This window comes from Myotis lucifugus, unplaced genomic scaffold (assembly GCF_000147115.1).
Source record: "Myotis lucifugus unplaced genomic scaffold, Myoluc2.0 scaffold_173, whole genome shotgun sequence".
In the NCBI taxonomy this organism is placed as follows: Eukaryota; Metazoa; Chordata; class Mammalia; order Chiroptera; family Vespertilionidae; genus Myotis; species Myotis lucifugus.
Window position 1 is genome coordinate 189,186 of NW_005871221.1, and position 20,678 is coordinate 209,863.

A 20,678-nucleotide genomic window follows, 5' to 3' on the forward strand; every position below is an offset into this window, starting at 1 on the left:
ATGAAGAGGAGACCCTGCTGGGCCTTCTCAAAGGCAGGCACGGCGAAGCCTGGACAAGCCCTGCAGATGGTCAAGGTTGGCCAAACCCCCTGCCACTCGGGTCGGGTGGCAAATACCTGGACAGGAAAGGAGGACACGGCCCCGATCTGCGCCACTCGGGGCCTCTCGTTCAAGTCCTGCAGCAGCAGCAGGTGAGGTGTCACCTGTGGTACAAAGAGCATCTTATCACTGTCACTGACAACGGGCAGCCTGAGGATTTGGGGCTGTCAGCGTGGACAACAGGACGCCCGCCGTGAGCTAAGGCTCCGCTCGTCACTGGCTTATTCGGCAGGTGGGTCAAGAGGCATCGTAGGGAGGCGGGTCAGCGAGGCTGGACACAGCAGCTCATGGGCTCTGACAATGGGCCGACGGGGACAGGCCTGGGCGCATGGCCTGAATTCAGATCACCGCGGCCTGGTTCTCTCTCCTTCAGGAGGAGCCATTAACCTTTCAGACGACAGCCCTGGGGTGGGAATGACGGAACGGTTTTTGAGGTCAGCAAGGATCTATGTTCTCAAAACCTGACATCGACATGCAAAAGTTGTGACTGAACCCGGGTGTCCCTGAGAGGAAGAGTAAGTGCATGTGACAGATCCTCTGCAATCAAAATGCCCCATTTCCCAGAGTACCTGTCACAGATTGATAACATCCACGCAAAAAGTTAAGTACAATTATGTCTGTCACTAGGAAACATACTTCGGCACCGGTGACTGACACCTTGCTGGGAGCTGACAAATCACCGGGAGATGGTGAACAGCTCAGGGGCGCCACGCACCCTCTGCAGGGAGCTCCCTGGCCGGCCCCTGGGAGAGGCCCCGGGGCGCCGCGCAGGTACAGGCTGCTCTGTGGCTCTGGGCGGGAGGGTGGCACTTTCTCCAGGGGAGGGACAGTGCCAGGAAGGTCACAGGCCCTGCCCACGGCCTGAGGTCTGTGTGGAGCAGGATGGACAAGCCTCAGCGCCCCAGGCCGGCGGGAAGGGCGGAGTGGAGCTGCTGGAACCACATTCTCCACATTCTCCAGGACACCCCGAGCCCAACAACCACATAAACACGAGGTGTCCTGAGAATTCCAGCGCTCGAGTCCGGACTGCATATTTCAGATGGACTCGGAAAGGGACGAGCTCTCGGGTGCCCAGGCTGGGCCGGGCCGTGGTGAGGGTCAGGCAGTCACTCTGCGGTCATCCTGGCCTCCTCTGACACCGGCTCTGGGACCTCAGAAGGTGACGGCTACAAGTCGGGTGAGCAGACCTCGGGGACAGACACCTACTGCTCGGCACCCTCCCCGCCCACAGAGCTCCCGAGGCCCCTTGGCAACGTGTGTGCGACCCTAACATGGTCTCCTGAGCCTGAACTTCTGAGCGTGGGGGCAGGGAATATGACATCGCGTAACGTCTGCGGAACCCAGAGGCTGTCTGACTGATGCCAGCAGCTGGGAACTCACCCCCCTGAAGTCGGCTTCTCCGAGGCCAAGCAGTTTTTACTTTGGGGAGGTTTCCTTTGCTCATTTTTTAAAATGTTAAGCGCAGATCTACCGCCTTCTAACTTCCTGATCGAATTTTGCCTCTGGGGCTTTCAATGACCCCTCCCCACCTGGAAACACCACTGACATCTCCTCCATGTTTAAACCTCCTTCGCAACGACCATGCAAACCCCCACAGCCAGCTGCCGTGCCTCCCTCCACCAGGTCTGAGTGCAGCGAGGCCTCATACTCGGGCAGCGCTGGAGGCGGCGGCCTTCCCGAGGTGTGCGTGCAGGTGACGCGACCTTCCCAGCAGAGGCAGAGGCGTGGGGCAGTGCCTAACGGACGTGCCCGCTGCGCACACCAGGCTGCACTCCACACACCCAGGCGCATGCCCGGTCGTTCACACCGCTGCTAAGCCAAGTCTCCTCAGAGGCCCGTCCGTGCCTGCCCGTCACCTCTCATCTCCTGGCCGCGGGGCTCCGGCTGAGGAGCGAGTGGTGGAGGATCGGCTGTCACTCAGAACTTCAGCTCCCCAACAACTCTGTGTCCTCTACACATTTGATCCACAGGCTTCTGAGGTCTGATCAAGCCACTGGCTCTGCAGCTGAGCAGCCGGGCGGTGCAGTGCACCAGGGCCAAGCTGGGAGGACACAGACCATCCCCTCACCCACACCCCAGGGCGACGGGGACTCCTTCACGGTGAATGCACCCGCCTCCCAGAAAGCCTCCACACCTTGGCGCCGGCAGCGGCGGAACCTTCTCTCCCCAGCAGAATCGTGGGTGAGGCCCTGTGCATGAGAGGAGTGGAGGGCTGACCTGGTTGAAGCTGGAAGGTGCGTCCCCATCTGCACCGGCCCCCAGGCAGCGGCACAGAAGAGAATTGGAAAGGCCTGCACCGGCGGCGGCGGACTTGCAGAGCTCAGGCCTGCCCAGAAGAGAAGGGGTGCCTCAGCCCACTGGGGGGGGAGGGGGTGGGGGCTGATGCCCAGAGAGGAAACAGAGGCTCCGAGCTCCTGGGAGAGGCGGCATCACCTTCTCCACTTGGAAGCTCAGAAACATGTGCGGAGATGAGTGAGAGAGAGTCGCTGACTGAGGAAGAGCAGCTCTGCCAAGACCGAATCCCGCCTTTTGCCACAAACGTCACCAAACACTGCGTCCAACTCAGTGGATACAGCCAGGGGGCAGCCTCCGTCTCCGGTCTCCGCAGGCCCACCATGAAAGGACAGCGCGGTCTCTGGCCCAGGACTGGCACTGTCGTAGCCACAGGAAGGACGCGGGCAGAAAGCACCCGTCCTGGGCAGCCCCGGCCTCCGGAGCGAGAAGGCAGCTCTGCTGGGACCATGAGGCCCTCAGGTGATGACCCCCTCTTCCTGGAGAGGCCCACCAACTGCCCCTTTTGTCTGAATTAAGCTGGAGATCAGAGCTCACCAAGAAACGGCAGGGAATTCTTTTCAATATGAGTGACAACATAAGAAATAGGGGTAGAGCAACACGATTTTAACTTTTGAGACGAAGCCTGGAGCTCAAGAAAGCAATGCGGTCTGCTCCTGGCCCTGCTCCCTCGTTCCCTTCCAGGCCCCACAAGGGATTTGCTGGGGAAACGGCCCGACGCCCAGTGCTCAGGAACCAGCGGCCAGGCCTCCGCGCCGCCGCCGCCTCCACGTTTGGCCGGTAGAGGGCGCTGCATCACCACACTCTCACTCCAGCCTAGGCTTTGCAACCTGATCCTTGGTTCACACAAAGACCAGGCTTGAGGGAGTTGTTCTTATGCTTGTGGTTCAATACTACAGGAGTAAGAAGCAGCAAAACACAAACCTGCTATGACCTGATATCACCTATGTAAAAAGTGCACAGAAAAATGACAATGATGCACCTTTGCTCACGGAAATGGGGTTTCTGTGTGTTCGTTATTTTCTGTATTCTGCCAATTTTCAACAAGTCTGTCTTACTCTCATAATCAGAAAATCCCCAGGATTGCTCGGGGGCTCGGGAGTTTTTGGGGGGAGGGAGGCGGTGGATGAGAGCAGCACGAGGTCCTAGGGCTGATGGAGAAGCATTTCTGCAAAACGGAGTACTTGCCTGGACCTGCGCTGAGCGCTGGGAGATCCCAGCCCTGGACACAGCCCTGCCTCGAGGAGGTCGCAACATGAGCACAGCACAGAGTGAACGCTTAACAGCCGAGAGGCGCTCAGAACAGAAAGCCAAGACCCAGGCCCAGCCCCTGGTGTTCGGGGAAGGCTTCCTGGGAGAGGGGGCATGGAGCTGATAGCACAGGTGTCACATGAGCAAAGACGCAGACGCAGGAAACAGGAAGGGAAGAAGAGGCTGCCAGGTCAGCGTAACGTCTGAGGCTTGGGGAGGGGAGAGCGGAAGCTGCCAGATTCCTCTGCTGGGAGATTAGAGAGACCTGAAGCCTCAAGGGATAAAGTAACGCACTCATCCGTTCATCAATCTTCAATGGAAAACTTGAGTAAGTGATCAGCATTTCATCTTTTAAAAATTATCAAAGACGCTGGGTAAGAAAACAACACAGAAATCAAAGGCACAGAAGCCCTATGACTCGGGAGGCTCGGCAGGTGCGCAGGCGCTTGTAAACCGCCGCCCAGCGCCAGTGGAGAGCTGGGAGAGACAGTGGTTTTGACTGGGAAGCAATACTGTAACATTCAATTATCCTACTGACTGACTTAACTCAGCCAAATTAGAATACATTTTATATTGACTATTTTGACATTTGTTTTATTTGGCAAGTAAAACAAAACTGATCCAATTTCCTTACAACCACTGTAAACCATAAACTATACAACAAGAGGTTATAAAATATATAAGCCTTATAAACACCACCTGCAGTTCCGCCCGGTGCTGCCCCGGGTGTCTCGGGCCCTCTCACCTCAGTGGCCAGCGACCGTGCTCCACCACTGACCGGCAGCCTTCTGTGGAGACCGGGCCTCCTGCTTTAACTCCCTGGGAGAAGCAGCACTTTCTTTACCCAACAGAAAGGTAAAACCTGCCCTGTGGTTGTGCCTGTTTCTAGGTCCTTCCAAGCCATATGATGTCAACAGGGAGCAGCTGTAACTACCCCAGGGATGAGCCTAAATGAACCCGCCCACAGGTGATGGGCCTGAGCTGCCCGAGCACAGGTGACCATGGTGATTGCACCTCTGACCTGCCCTGCGTAGTGAGCAAGCGCTGAACTGAGCTGCATTAGCCTCGAGCTCCTAACCCAGGGGTGGGACCTTTCTTCTGCCAAGGGCCATTGGATATTTACAACATCATTCGAAGGCCATAACAATTATCAACTTAAAAGTAGCCTGCTATATTTGGGCAAACATTTAATTCATTAACTCACCCCTAATGCCTTGGCAGGGCCAGACCAAACGATTTCGAGGGCCTTATACGGCCCATGGCTGGACGTTCCCCACCCCTGTCCTAAACCAACCAGAGACGCTCAGCTGCTCCACCTGCCCTCTGGTACTCATTCGCTCTCTGTGTCTTTTCCCAGCGAAGTGAACTGGAAAACCGCTTCTGAAGTCTCAGGCGGTTCCAGGGGTGGTTAAGCTGAAGGACCACTCTTGGCTGTGGTCTGTCAGGAGAAAGCCCAGACTGTCTTTATGGAGGATGAGCTGAAGGACGGAGCCCTCGGAGCTGCTGGCTTCTTCCGAGAGGCGGATGCTCAGAGACCAGTGCAGCCCCGCCACCCCTGCACCTCCACGGGCAAGGCGTGGGTCGTGGATCAGGAGGGGGAGCCCACCAGTGACCATTTTGCCCTGATCCTGACAGATTGTGTTCATCTCTATTCGCCCACATAGAAGCTTCTAGATCCATCCTCATTTATGTTACATCAATCCCCAATGACACCGCCCCGCCAAACCTTTCTTGTTTTATTTACTTTTGTGATCCCCATCTCAAACTTAATCCATCATCACTGTTTGTTGTTCCTTGTCCTCAAATAATTTCCTCCTAGTGATGCGAGGTTTCTTTAGTGACAGGATTCCTTTCCCACCCGCACCTTGCAGAAAGTGGAGACCGTGTCCACCTCGATTCCGACTGAAATTGGCTGCAGAGCGCCCAGGTTGCTCTCCGGAATTTCTTTGTGGAAGCAATGATTAAAACTAACATCTCCCGAAAAACTTCTCACTATTCTCTCAAACCCAAACTGCTCATGTCTTAGTTCTACTCATTGGGAAAAGGAACAATGTGAAAATGAACACAATTACTTACCAACCCTCCTGGGTTTCAAATGAGTGGCTGGCCCAGGCAGAGAAGGAACTGCAACTTCCTCCGGCCAGGCTCCAGCCACGGGGCTGCAGGCCCTGCCTGCGTGCAGCCGCCAGCCCTTCAAGCTGCATGCGCTGCTACTTTAGGGGCCTCAGAATGTGTGCAGGACAGAATACACAATGGCCTTTACATTCAAGTAATGCAAAGATTTCTAATTGGATTTTAAAACATCCTCCAAAGGTAGATTGCTTCTGCACGATTTCAGCAGATACTGAGGGGAGGGGTTCTGAAACATGTGCCCTGGAAACCAAGACCACGTGACTGTCACATGCATCGCAGCACGAGATGCCAGGACCAGGCCTCACCTGGGAAGGCTGGGGGCTGGGGTGGAAGCAGCTGACGACTGGGAAGGTGTTGTGGGTTGAGATGAGTCATGGTTTCTTGGAACTCTGCCCATTCGATACCAGATCCCCATGCTGTTCAGTTCCCTTTAGGAGAAAAGAGAAAACTTCATGGCGCAGTTTAGCACAAAGCATTTACCTGAGCGACAAAGCAAACCAACTCCTTTAAAAGAATCACAGCCTCAAACACCAGGGAACTGTTGTCCACAGACTGGTCACATCACCCCCTTGGGCCCTGGGTGTCACAGTCCAGAGCTGGCCTTCCTGCCTTCCTACTGCACTTTCCTTGGTTCTGTCTTTAAATTTTTTTAATTTTGTCATTTAATTGTGGGTGTTTACACGACAATCCACTTCAAGCCCCACTTCTAGTTCAGTGATACCGGCTCCCCTCGCACTTCAAGCAAACACCACAGCTCGCCTGTCACCCAGCCTGTGCCAGGCCGATGGGCAAAGGCCCGGCTTTCAGGGGAAAGAGGAGGGTCTGGATTAAATGAACAAGAAGAGAAACAGAACATGACCCAGATCCAGGAGGCGATCTCAAAAGCCAATAGAACTTATCCGTGGGGCCCCACGGGGTCCAGCGAGATGCCTGCAGAGCCAGCCAGGGAGAGAGGCACGCGGCTGAGGGCCGAAAACCATCACCACACCGATGAAATCCTGGGTCTCGGGTGACTGAGTACAATGAACATCTATTGTCTTTAGGGCACCCAGCATCCATTCACTCCCCAGTCTGACTTTTTATCTCCCCTCTGCATCTGGGGGCAGCCACCCCTCATTCTTGGTCCCTGAGTTCCAATGGCTCAGGCCTGGGAGAGAGAACATTTCCCAGGCAGCAGTGACAGGGTCAGGGTGCACAGGACCCCAGAGGGTCCATCAAGACCAATGAGACTGAGTTCTGGCACTTCTGTTTGAATGATCAAGAACTCAGACTTGCTCTTTGCCTCGGGACTTGAACCTGGAGGAATAGTAGGCGAACCAAGCGGGCCACCATTCCCTCACTGGGGAGAAGATGTCTAGGGATGGGGTCCCCTGGAATCAGAGCCAGGAGGAGAGAGGGAGAAACTAGATCCTAGTGACGTTCTCCGAGCACCTGCTTCGGGCCACCCTGAGCCAGCCTGGCCCTGAGCTCTGCTGTGACAGCAGCCAGCCAACAAGCGCCTCCTTTTGCTCACGCCAGCCTGGGCTGGGTTCCCTCTCACCCACAGTCAAAAGAGCCCAGAGTGAAATCCTGAGGTTCCTTGTACTTGGTGCTTATGAAGTGGCTTCAGAGCCAGGCCCGTGTCGATACTGAGGCCGCCGGTGAACCAGCCCTCAGCTCTTCAGGGAAGACGAACGTGCAGCCAGAAAACTGCACAAGGAATTATCATGTGGTCATGAAATAGCATGATTTTCCCGACTCAGAACCCCCCGCTGGCATCGGGTGCACTGGGAGAAAATCCACACCACGATCATGTCCGACGAGGTCCTGGTGGCCGCTCCCCTCCCCTCACCGACTCCCCCTTGCTCGCCCAGCCAGCCACGCTGCTCCCGGACATGCCATGCCCGTTCGCACGGGGCGTCCCCTCCTCTGTCAGAGGCCCTGCCTCTCACACTCTGCAGGGCGGCTTCTTCTTACGCTGGAGGTCTCTACTCAAGCCTCCCCACCTGACCCCCTCGCTGAAGGAGCTGCTGGTTCACTGTAGTGTCTCATTTTTGTTGCTCCCTAAAATGATATCATCATTAATGTCCTGTTTGTTGCTCGCCTCTCCTGTCAGAACACAACTCTGAGAGCAGACTCTTCGTTTGCCTCAGTCGCCACCTGCCAGGGTCTCTGGCCATGGAACAAAGGTGCCGTGAACTCAGTGGGCGAATAAACTGCCGAGAGCCGAGGCTCAGGGGTCCCAAAGGAGAGAACCCCTGGGCTTGGGGGCACCTGGAAAGGCCCGCAGAGCGTCAAGGATTAACACCAGGACAAGGCCACGAAAGGCCCTGAGAGCGGCGAGGGGCACGAGCTGAGGCGCGGGGGGTGGATAGCGTGGTGGTCTGGGCTGGCTGCAGCTCACACAGGGAGAGGAGGCGAGAGAGACCTGGCTATGGAGACTCACCCAATGAACGTGTACTGCGGGGGCGCCTGCTTGGTCCGGCCCATGATCCGGATGTCACAGATCGCCGCCTCCGTGGAATCCCGGGGGATGAATTTAATGCACAGCCTCTTCTTTCTAAAAGCCACTTCCTCTGCAGGAAAGAACAACAAGGAAAGGTGTGAGTCTCTACACCAGCGGTTCTCAACCTGTGGGTCGAGACCCCTTTGAGAGTCAAACGACCCTTTCACAGGGGTCGCCTAAGACCATCGGAAAACACATATATAATTACATATTGTTTTGGTGATTAATCACTATGCTTTAATGATGTTCAATCTGTAACAATGAAATTGGGGGTCACCACGACATGAGGAACTGTGTTAAAGGGTTGCGGCATTAGGAAGGTTGAGAACCACTGGTCTCCCATAACGTTCCCTTTCTGGCGGCGGAAGGGGCTGGTCCTCCAAGCGCCCGACAGAAGGGCTGGCCCTGCGCCTCCTGCCCTCCCCGGGCCCACAGCGGGCAGCCGGGTGTGCGGGCCGGAGCGCAGCCTTTCCCCGCGGAGAGGGGCTCCTGGGGCGCGTCACCTCTGCGAGGAGACGCCGCACCTGCTCACTGCGGCAGCCTTCAGACACAGGCACATGGACACACCTGCGCGTGAACACACGTTATTACACGGACTGTTTTCATTTTTCCTTTTCATTGTAGAAATTTTCAAACATTCCCCGAAGTGCATGACCCCACATGTTCCTGTCATCTAGTTTCAACGCTGCCCCCAATGGACAGGCTGGTGTCATCCCACGTGGCCTGGCTGGAGGATTTAAGATGAATCCCTAACACCATGTCTTGTCACCTGTCGATAGCTCAGTAGGCATCTGGGGCAGACAATCTTTTTTAACACAATCACCATGCCATGATCATCCTTAAGAAAATGAACAACAATTCCTAATATCACCCAATAAATAGTCTGTGTCCAAGTTCCCTTCATTATCTCAAGAATGTCATTTCTCTGCTGGCTTGTCTGACCGTGGCTGTCCGGTCTCTCAAGTCCCTTTTATTCTGTTTCAGCCTCTCCCCCTCCCTGTCTTCGGGGCGCTGGTGCTGGAGAAACTGGGTCACTCCCCTGTACCTATGAACTGGCAGCTACAGCTACAGCTGCAGTATCAACATAAAGGCCCAGTAAGAGGCAAGTTAGGGTTCTTTAGGCAAGAAAGCTCGCCCCCTCGGCTTCTGGGGGTGTCGGCCTGTCCCCCGTGATGAAGTCCCCAGCAGCCACTCTCTGAGTGTTCGCCTCCCCTGACGACTGCTGCTTAGACCCATCATTTCATTAAAGCAGCGGTTTTCAACCTGTGGGTCGCCAACCTGTAGGTCGCGACCCCTTTGGGGGCCGAATGACCCTTTCACAGGGGTCTCCTAAGACCATCAGAAAACACATATATAATTACATATTGTTTTTGTGATTAATCACTATGCTTGAATTATGTTCAATTTGTAACAATGAAAATACATCCTGCATATCAGATATTTACATTATGATTCATAACAGTAGCAAAATTACAGTTATGAAGTAGCAACGCAAATAATTTTATGGTTGGGGTCACCACAACATGATGAACTGTATTAAAGGGTCGTGGCATTAGGAAGGTTGAGAACCACTGCATTAAAGGTTTCAAAGTGGCGATTTTCTAAAGCTGTCATCCTTCCCCATTTTTAGCTGGAATTCTTCTATATAAAAAAATAACTTTTCTTCAACTACTTGGTCTCTCTGGAATATGTTGTTTAGGAAAACAAGATAAATACGTGATTCTTTATCGAGTCTTCGTGATGAGTCTGCGCCCTCGCAGCCCCCGCCCCCGCGGTGGCCAGCCAGGTGTTTGTTTGCTCATCTGTGGTTTTTAAACACGAGTTTCAATTAACTGCGTCACTCAGACATGAGTCAGACAGACCTGGGTTGAAACCCCACCTCTGCCACTTCCCAACACCATGACTGTAATCTCTCCGAGCTCTGCCCCCCTGTCTGTAAAAGGGAGCGAATGAAACCCCACCCGGAGGGTGGCCGGGTGGATGAAATGGGGTGGGACAGGCTTCCCTTAGCCCCGTGCCTGGCACACGCACGAGCTCAATAAGGAACAGCCATGAACGTTCTTACGTCATCAAGGAAGCCTCCAGCACACGGTTTAAGTCAGGGCTCAGCATTGACTTTCAAGACCTTTCTGTTCGGGTCAGGAAATAGGCATCAAATCAGGGAGCAGCATGAGGAGGGCAGGGCAGGCCTGCGGCCGTCGACTTTACCAAGGATCAGAGGTGCTGAGTGCTGTGTTGTTGTTTGGGGGATGGGGGGTAAGAGCCAGATGGAACTCAGAGACTCTGTGGGTTCTCTTCCTCGGTGAGGACACCGAGGGCTGGATGGGACCTACCACCGAGAGTAACAAGACCCTGAACCCAGACCCCAACAGCAGCCCCGCACCGTGGAAGACCCCGCGCGAGCGCAGGTGAGAATGCAGGTATTTCACTTGCTCTTGCCGCGCTGCTCTCTGCTCCCTTCCTCCCTCTACAGCATGGAGCCACTAATTACACACGCTTCAGCGGGCCTGGTTTTAAGTAAATATATTATGCAGAGTCAATAGAAATGTGTTCAGTCATGCTAATGAACACAGAAAGGACACAGCACTTTACTAAAACAAACAGCCTTCCAGTGTCTAAGTACTATGTGGATTGCAACAAACTGTATTTTAAATTGATTACAGGAGTCTCCTCCTTTCGGCTGACTTTGTAAAATCAGGGCCTTACATGCACCCAAACTACACCTGTCCCCGGGTAAAGTCTCCAGGAAATGGCCGTGTGACCCGAAATGAAGAGGCTACCCCGATCCCACCCGCCTTGTGAGGTAAGACACCTGGTGGAGAGGCCTGGAAAACCTCAGAAAGTCCACGGCACAGCAACTGTGCCCCCGTCACAGGGAGAGGCTGCCTGCCCCGAATCTCGGCCCAGGCTCACCCCACAGCAGCCACACCGCGGCCCAGGCAGGCCCCCACCCTGGGCTTCCTCGATGAACTGGTTCAACGAGAGGAAAGTGCAGAATGGGAAATCCCTTGTGGCTCTGCAGTATCAACATAAAGACACTGTAAGTCAATTAGTTGTCAAAAATGAACACCAATTCTAAAACGAAGAAAAGCAGGGGGGAGTGGAAAATTAACGCAAGTCTACAGGCAATTTTAGTTCTCAAGCGGAGAAGCCATTTAAGAATAAGCAAAGGTAGCAAGCACACACTTGTGAAGTGTTCAGTCTTGCTAATAAGTAACGAGATGAAAACTCAATAAAATTGGGATAGCAAAACTAAGGAAAAAATTTAAAGCCTATGCTGGCAGGTCTGTGGAGAACAGGTACAAACCTGTGTCATTAGTGGCACGTGAATCGGTATTTCTGGAAGTTACTTTGGCAACAGAGAGTAATAACGCTTATCTTTATTGAGCCCATCCTCCGAGCATGGCACTGTGTGCAATGGGTACCTTAGGCCAGTGGTCGCCAACCTTTCGGACCTCATGGACCACCAGTGGTCCGCGGACCACCGGTTGGCAACCGCTGCCTTAGGCAATTCAAAGATGAATTAAACACAGATCTTGCCCTCAAAGGAAGAGATAAGTAGCAAAGACATGAAGAAAACACATAAATGGCTAAAATGCAGCTAGAAACATTATGAGGTAGATAAAACCCCCCTCCCCATTTTACAGATGAGGAAACTGGCCCAGGAGGGTGAAGTCCTGTAGTTGTAAGTGCAAAGCCAGACTCAGTATCAGGCGACTCGACTCCACAGCCCAAGTTCTCCACAGGCCACGCTGCACTTCGTCCTCGTGGAGGTAACGATGGGAATTCAGAGGCAGAATCACGCCCTTCGGCTTCCCACACGGACTCGCACGGCTTAGTGTGTGCACTAAGAAGGCGGACGGGGACCTGGCCTCCGACTGGTGAGCCCTGGCTCGGTGCGTGCTTCTTGTTGCCACGCGAAGGTCACCCACTAGACTAGGTCCTTGTGGAAAGGGCCGTATCTTCGTCACCTTCACATCCCGAAGCCTGCAGTGCCACAGGCACCCACTAATCTTTGCTGACTGTGGAGAGGAGAGAGCTTGCCTCACACTGGTGTGTAGGGACCAGAGACTGCCGGATGCAGGTGGGAGGACTTTGGCTCAGCCAGAAAGATCTGGGGTGTGGGCATTCTGAGTTGAGGGAAGAGGCATTTCAGGCAAGGAAAACAGTAGCAAATATGTAGTCAGCAAAGAAAGGAGCCTGCAGAGCGCGCAGCACGTGGCTCGGTTTGGGTGAAGTAGAGGGTGTCTGAATATGAGGAACACCTTGTGGAGGAAGGCTGGGCAGACCACAGAGGCCGAGGACCCAGCAGGCTCAAGTACTTGGGAACCTATCACAAGGAAATCCTTCAAAATCTGTACACACCCAAACTGACCTACAGACTCAACATCATTCCTATCAAAATCCCAGCTGGCTTCTTTGCAGAAACCGACAAATCCTAAAATTTATATGAAAATTCCAGGGACCCAGAATAGTCAGATCATCTTGGAAAAGAAGAATAAAGTTGGAGGACTCATAGTTTCAAAACCTGCTACAAAGCTACAGTAATCAATCACGACTGGCATAAGGAAAGACATATAGATCGATGGAAGAATCAGGGTCCAGAAACAAACTCGCGCAGTTACGGTCAACTGACGTTCAACAAGGACGCCAAGACAAGCCAGGGGAGGAAAGAACGGTTATTCAACTGGAAATTCACATGCACAAGAATGAAGTTGGACCCCTATCTCACACCATTCACAAAAATTAACTCAAAATGGATTGAAGACATAAATGTAAGAGTTAAAACTATAAATCTCTTAGGAGAAAACATAGGCATGAATCTTGGTGACCTTGATTTAGGCAATGATTTCTTGGGTATATTACCAAAAGCATAAGCCAAAAAAAAAAAAAGGTAAATGGATTCCATCAAAATAAAAAACTTTTTGAAGGACAACAAGAAAGTGGGGAAAAAAACCCCCACAAAATGGGAGAAAATATTGCAAACCATATAATAAAGTACTTACATCTAGAATACGGTTAAACCCTGAAAAACCCAGGGGATAGGGGCACCAATCCCCCACATAATAAAAAATCCAGGTATAACTTTTGACTCCCCCAAAATATAACTACTAATAGCTTACTGTTGACTGGAAGCCTTGCCAATAACATATACAGTCAATTAATACATATTTTGTATGTTATATGTATTGTACACTGTATCCTTACAATAAAGTAAGCTAGAAAAAAGAAAATATGGTTACAGTACTTACTGAAAAAAAAATCTGGGTATAACTGGACCCACCCAGTCCAAACCCATGTTGTTCAAGGGTCAACTGTATATTAAAATATTCTTACAACTCAGTTAAACAAAGACAACCCACTTTAAAATGGCAAAGGATCAGAAGAGACCTTTCTCCAGAGAAGACACACCCACGGCCAACAAGCACATGCAAAGATGCCCAGCATCATTAACTAACAGGGAAACACACACCGAAACCACGAGAGACCCCTTCTCCCCACTGAGACGGCTGGAATCAAGGACAGCGACACGTGCTGGGGAAGCTGTGCCGAAGCCGGACCCGCGCGCACTGCAGGTGGGAAGGGAAGACAGTGCTGCTCCTTCAGAAACAGTGTGGCGGTTCCTCAGAAAGTTAAATAGAGTTAGAATAGGACCAGCCATCCCATGCCTAGTAGACACCTAAGAGAAACGAAAACATATGTCCACACAAAAACCTGTACATGAATGCTCATAGCAGCACTATTCACAACAGCCAAAAGCAGAAACTACCCAAACATCCATCAATTGGATGGATATGCAAAATGTAGTTTATCCATATAAATGGCGGATTACTTGGCGATAAAAAGGAATGAGGTACTGATGGATGCTGCAACACGGAGGAACCTTGAAAACATATGCTCAGGAAAAGGAGCTGATCACGAAAGACCACATGCTGCACGATTCCACTTACATGAAATGTCCTGAACAGGCACATCTACAGAGCAGGTGGGTGCCTGCCTGGGGCTAGTGCGGGTGCAAAGGTGAGGGGTGGGGAGAAACGGAGAGTGACTGCTAATGGGGCTGGGATTCTTGGGGAGGGGATGAAATATTCTAAAACTGATGGCAATGCTTGCAAACTCTGTGAATAATACTAAAAACCTCTAAACTGTATGCTTTAATGGGTAAACTGTATGGTGTGTGAACGACTGGTATATCCAATAAAGCTGTTACCAAACCCCCCGATACATAAATATATAAAACCTTTTTGTAAAAGGTGCTTCAACACATGCTTTTGCAGAGTGGCACTGTGGTTAGAAGTGTGGCTGGTGTCAGACTCGTGTGTGTTCTAGTTGCTCCCCACTCCGAGGGGCCCGGCCTTGGGTAAATTCTTTAACCCCTAAGCAGTTACTGAGTCTCACTTATCGCAGATGTGAACTGGGTTCAAGAATATCCCTTTCCAAAGAGAGGTCTCTGAAGATTCAATGATATCAGGTATGTAGAGCATTTATCACAGGGGTTAGCATACAGAAAATACATACTAAATATCAGCTATTATAATTATTAACTAATGCATATAATTACAAGCAAGTAATAGCACAATGTCCTAAAGTGAGGAGACTATTAAGAAAATGAAAATATGCTACGCAGTGGTTGTCTTTGTTTAACTGAGTTGTAAGAATATTTTACTATACAGTTGGCCTCTGCAGATATGAAAAGTCTGGTCTACATGAAATGCTAGTAAAAACCCAGCAAAAATAGTGGGTCCCAATGGGGCTAAATATGGAAAACTCAAATATGTATGACGCAGAATGAGACACAGAACTTCACAGAGAAATCACGTGTCATAAAGGAGTCCCTGTGTTCATTTTTATTTTACTGCTTCACGGTGTGGGCATCCTAAAGTTAGTTGGTAAGAGTAATTAAAAATAAAACAAGTTATTTCACATCAAAATGAGGCGACTCAAATACACCGAGGTTTCCTGGCGCTGCATGACAGCTCATGTGCATGACGGGCCCTGAAGAAGCTTCTGGCTTGTCAGTGACTCTCTGCTCAGTTCTGCTCAGGGTCACACGGAATCCTGTGTCCTCTGATGGCAGTCTTCCTGGCTCTGGCCTTTCTCGTGAGCTCCCAGAGCCCCAAATGGGGACAGTAGTGCACTTGTATTCCCTGGGCATCTTCTGATTTTTCCCTTTTGCACCTGGGTCTTTGCCAAGCTTGGCTTCAGCAGCGCAGAGGATGCACTGAGGACGAACTACCACCCGCCTCTCCATCCATTCCTGAGCGACCAGCTCAGCAGGAAGCCCGCTCTGGGGGAAAAGGACATTCGGCCCACTTACAGGGTGCTAACCGGAACGCTACCAACTCCTGGGAGAACTGAGTCAGACACGAGCTTATTCATGGGCAAGCAGTAGGGACTCCTAAAATATTTCCAAAGAAAAATGCACACAAAAAATATCTAAAAATAGACCTGGCGGAAGGAAACTGGCATTGCGATGAGCGGCACTAAAGGGTGACTCACGTGTGTCCACCGTCTCCTGGATCGGGATGAAGCCCACAGGCAGAGTGTCCTTGATGTCAATGAGCTTCATGTCCACCAACACGTTCCCTAAATGACTCTTGGGAGGAAAGAGGAGAGAGACAGACGATTAATCCAAACACGCCTGTGGTGGGTTTGCTGTTTTGGCTTCGAGATGCATATTTACACCATGACTCCTGCAGCTTCGCGACAGCAGGTTAGTTAGGGCGGGTGCCGCTCACTGTTCCCCAGCGGTCACACGGGGACTCAGTGGCCCCGGAAGGAGTTTCATCTGCAGAACCTCAAAGGCACTCGCTCAGACACGGCACGCCTTGGTTAGGCGGACGAGCAGCCAGGAGATGCCGGAGACATAACCAGAAGAGGGCAGCTGTGCACACGTCCCGGGACCAGCTCTCAGGCCCAGCAGGTTAGAGAGAGCAAATCCCTGGGGCAGCCGTGGGGGGGGGGGCGGTGAGGGGGGAGCTGCGTCTAAACCGAACAGAGAACCCACCACACTCCTAAGTGGTTGCCGGCCTGCACATCGACACACATTTCGGCTGCTAGATACATTCTGTAAAATCCCAAGAATCATAAAATACAGAGCGAAAAGCCCTGCTGCCTCACTATTACACATCTTCCAGAATGACACGCACCAGGGCCTCTTAAAGCTTCTATTTAGTGGTGGTATATGGGGTCCATGGTGCGCAGTTGCTGTAACCAGTGCAAAAACGTCTTCCGAAGACGGCTCCCACCCCCGGTAACTGCGAGAGAGGATTATCAGTGAACGCGCTGGAAACGAGCTCTAAAGATAGCTACCCCACAACTTCAATACTGGGGCTACCCCGAAGATGTCATTAAAGCCTTCCGCGTAATCTGCAGTTACTTCCCCGCTCCGGCAGAGCCAGTTAAGGAAAGACGGATGGCTGCTGATCCCCATCTCTCCAGTCAGCATGCCAGCCACGCACTCTGCGTGCCCATTTCCCAGAAGCACCTCGCCCGCCTGGGCACGCTCGGGCTCCTTGCTCTGTGTTTGGACAAGCACCCAGATGGCCAGCCCGCCACTCTGGCCTCCACAGCACCTCCTCAGGCCCGTGTCCGTCTCTGCGCATGGGCGCCAGCCCCTGCCCTCTGCCCAATGCCAACGAACACGCTCTCTGAAGGCCACTCAGGGAGTTCTTTCCATCTACACTCTCCGCTCTCTTCTCTCTTGGCACTATTTTCCTTCGTATCAATTTATAAAGGCACATTTTTCAAGGTTATTTAACATCTGTCTCCCCCCTAGAGTTTAAGAACCACCAGGACCAAAACTATCTGTCACTGCTGTAAATCCAAGCCCAGCACAGTTCTTGGCACACAATAGGTGGTCAGTCATTATTTGGTGAAAAAAATTAATGTTTTTTGGTACATTTTCAACTGGGTGGGCTGCTCAAAGTCAGAAATCAGATTGGATTTGCTGGGATGATGAATCTAAACTCTATCAATAAAAACATTAAAAGTATATTTAATATATATATATATATTTTAAATTTACATATATATAAAAGCCTAAGCCACTGTTCGACTGGTAGCAATGATGCACACTGACCACCAGGGGGCAGATGCTCAATGCACAGGCATGGAAACATGGAATAGACTGATGAATCTCAGAGGAGAGGCGGGGAGTGGGGAGGGTGGGAAGAGATTAACTAAAGATCTTATATGCATACTGGAGGCCTGGTGCACAGATTTGTACACCGGTGGGGTCCCTCGGCCTGGCCTGCAGGAATCAGGCCAAAATTGGCTCTCCGACATCCCCCGAGGGGTCCCGGATTGCAGAGGGCACAGGCCAGGCTGAGGGACCCCACCGGTGCATGAATCCGTGCACACCAGGGCCTGTTGTCACAAAACCATTTCCTTCTCACAGACCTCTGCTTGCCCACCGCTTCCTACTCGTCTGCCTCGGTGGCTGCCTCGGGGAAGCAGCGCCCAGTGCAGCACGGCAGGCGGACTAGGGACCCTCATGGGCGCGGACCACATCTCTGACCGTGTGCAGGGTTTGAACTGTTAGCCTAACTCGCAGACATGAGCTGCCTCCAGAGCTGCCTCATCTAATCGATCATCATTTTTTTTCATGGCAGCTGCGTTTCCATGTCATCACTGCTTTCTGCATTGAGAAATTAACACTGGGTATGTGTCCCTGCCCCGGAGATGGATGGGCGTTCATCAATATCCTTTGCAGGTATCTTCTGCTTGACAAGCTGGGTTTCACGGAAGTCAACTGCAAACCACTTAGCGACCTCACCCTCCACACTCTACAAATGTCCCCGATCGTAAAAGCAGAACAGGGGTGGTGTGGCCATTTTAAAGGCATCACAAACCCTCGCGTGCCTACCGAACGGGAGCTGCACTGCCAGAGCTTCCCGCAGTCCGCGTGGGGCCCCTCCGCGCTCGGGGCTGCGCTGCACTGGGTTTAATACAGTGGGTCTGCGACACCATTAATTTCGAGTGTCCCTCTCCCCTCCCCCATCCCGTGCTCCCTTTCATTTCCTCCTCATAAATATGAAGAACGTATTCCCAATCCTTGTTGAGCAAATGATTCATGCCAAAGGCCCAATATGCACTGACTCAGGGTATTTATATTGCCTCTGGTAGCCAGTGTTGCTAGTATACTGTAATTATTTTTGACAACCTTGCATTTAAGGTAGCCACAGATAACCAACTTAATATTCAAATGTTCATAAATCCTTCTGTTTAATATCCTCCCTACCTAATCTATGTACATTATTATTACAGGTAATGCAGAAAGTACAGGGCATGAAAAGTGCAATTAATCTCGATCCTTCCCCAGGAAGCAATGTCACTCCAAAGCCAGGTTTCTGTATTAATGGCATTACTGGGGGAAGGAAATTTAAGTTCCAAAGGAGTCTCCCCAAACTCCTACATTGGGAGTCTCAAGTCACCTAATTAAGAATCTGTCCAGCCTTGAGATCCCCATCCCTCCTTCACGGCCGTACAAATTATGCCACACCGAGTCCTCCCTGACAGCAGGGCCGGCCCGACGGCTGCGGCAGATTAAACTATGCCTCATTCCTGTCCACTCCTGGCCGGCCGGGGGCCCCTCTGGATGTCACCACAGGACCCATTCATTCTTTTTCTGAAACCAGAACGCACCTATTTCCTATGCTGCTTCAAAGGAGCGGCAGAGCTCCCCCCACAGCCTGGTCCTCATCCCACATCCCTGCCCACCTCCTGGGCCTCCTGGAGGAAGACACACAAAGGAAGCCCCCAACGAGCACCTCTTCAGTGTTCAACGAAGGGTGACTAACTCATGCATTCTCTGCAGGTCTACCCGTGACACCTAAGTTAGCACGCGCAGGCCACCACCTGCCATCTTCAGACTTGTCGCTGTCTCCACACGAAGGGTCGGGGACTCCTCTGGCCTAGAGTACCAAGAACCCACAGCCTTCGGGGGAAATGCAACAAAGACAGAAATCAACACACACACACACACACCAAACAATAAAAAGTGGTATACGAGATCATGGCTGTCCTGGGAGGCCACCGTTTTGAGCCGAAGCCTCCTCAGGCCAGATGGGGGAAGACTGAGCAGAGATCAGAAATGACACCGTGAAGCCACTGAGCAGCGCGAGGGCGTCCCCGGAGTCCGTCCTCAGCCCCGAGCGGCAGTGAGCACGCTGACCTCTGCACAAAGGAGAGGCCAGCGGACAGAAGAGGGCTGACACAAGTTAAACACATGAATCGTTTCAGAAAAGGGTTTAGGTAACTCCCGGCACAAAGGGGCGGGAGTGCCCTGTGTGAATGCGATGCCAGAGGGAAGTGGGAGCAGGGGGGACGTCAACCAGCCTGCAGACCTGCCCCTCCGTGTCCTCGGGCGGCACGGTGAGCCCGGGGACCTGCTCAGACTCATTACGGCGCAGCTGCCGCCTGCCGGCCTGTCTGGTGAAAAGGATGTCGGAGTTTAGCACCAGGACTGTTCCCCCTCCATTAGAAGCTGCACTTCACAACAAGCAGACGTTACCCTCGTAATTAGGGGGGGCATTAAAGCAATGGCTTCTCCCCAGCCCTGCATATGCTATGAATAATCTTCCTTCCAAAGACTTCTCAGTAAGCACAGGAATGTTAGGTGGAAGAGTGGCAGCCAGAGAACCGCGTGACTGTCTCCATCCAGAAAACACGGAAGGGACAGGCCGGGACCCCAGGCCCGGACCGTGCGCTGTGGGGCTATGTGACGGGAGAAAGACCGTTTCTCTTCCCGTTCATGCTTCTGAATGAAGATGTTTAAAGTTGTTTTTCTTTTCTTTTTTAAAAAACATATTTTTATTGATTTCAGAGAGGAAGGGAGAGGGAGAGAGAGAGAGAAACATCAGTGATGAGAGAGACTCATTGATCGGCTGCCTCCTGCACACCTCCTCCTGGGGATTGAGCCAGCAACCCAGGCATGTGCCCTGGACTGGAATCGAACCCGAGACCCTTCATTCCGCAGGCCGACACTCTATCCACTGAGCCAAACCAGCTAGAGCCCAGTTTTCATTTCCTTTTTAAACCATAACATAGCTTACTGTTATAATAAAATTTATAAAAGTAAATTAATAAAAATATTTCAAAAAAACTTTGCATCAGAAAGAGACAGGAACATGAAGGCCCAAAATAAAAAGGCTCCCGAGAATGAAAACCTGCTCCCTCTCGGGGCGAGGAAAGGTGACCTCGGAGAAGCCCCAAACGCTGAGCTCCGGAAAGGGCGAAGGCTCCAGGCGGCTGTCCTGGGAGCGGGGAGGGGTATTCACAGGAAGACGAGGGCAGGCCCCACGCAGGGGACATACTCAGGAAAGCGGGCTCCCTTCTCCCAAAGCTGCCCATTGAAACACTATTGGAAAAGCTTGGACAGGTATTGTCAAAAATCCCCCAATTTATGGGCCCGAGT

At 52.0% G+C, this 20,678-nt stretch overlaps 1 protein-coding gene across 2 annotated transcripts in view; it reads right to left on the minus strand.

Moving 5' to 3' along the window:
* Nucleotides 1-20,678, minus strand: part of MVB12B (multivesicular body subunit 12B) — a 139,951-nt gene that overhangs the window by 98,135 nt on the left and 21,138 nt on the right. For both annotated transcript variants that reach the window (XM_023760138.1, XM_023760139.1), the window contains exons 3-5: nt 15,761-15,857; nt 8,201-8,330; nt 6,081-6,203 (exon numbers count right to left, since the gene is read on the minus strand). In XM_023760138.1, coding sequence (XP_023615906.1) covers nt 6,081-6,203; nt 8,201-8,330; nt 15,761-15,857 — 350 coding nt within the window. The remainder of the gene's footprint in view (nt 1-6,080; nt 6,204-8,200; nt 8,331-15,760; nt 15,858-20,678) is intronic.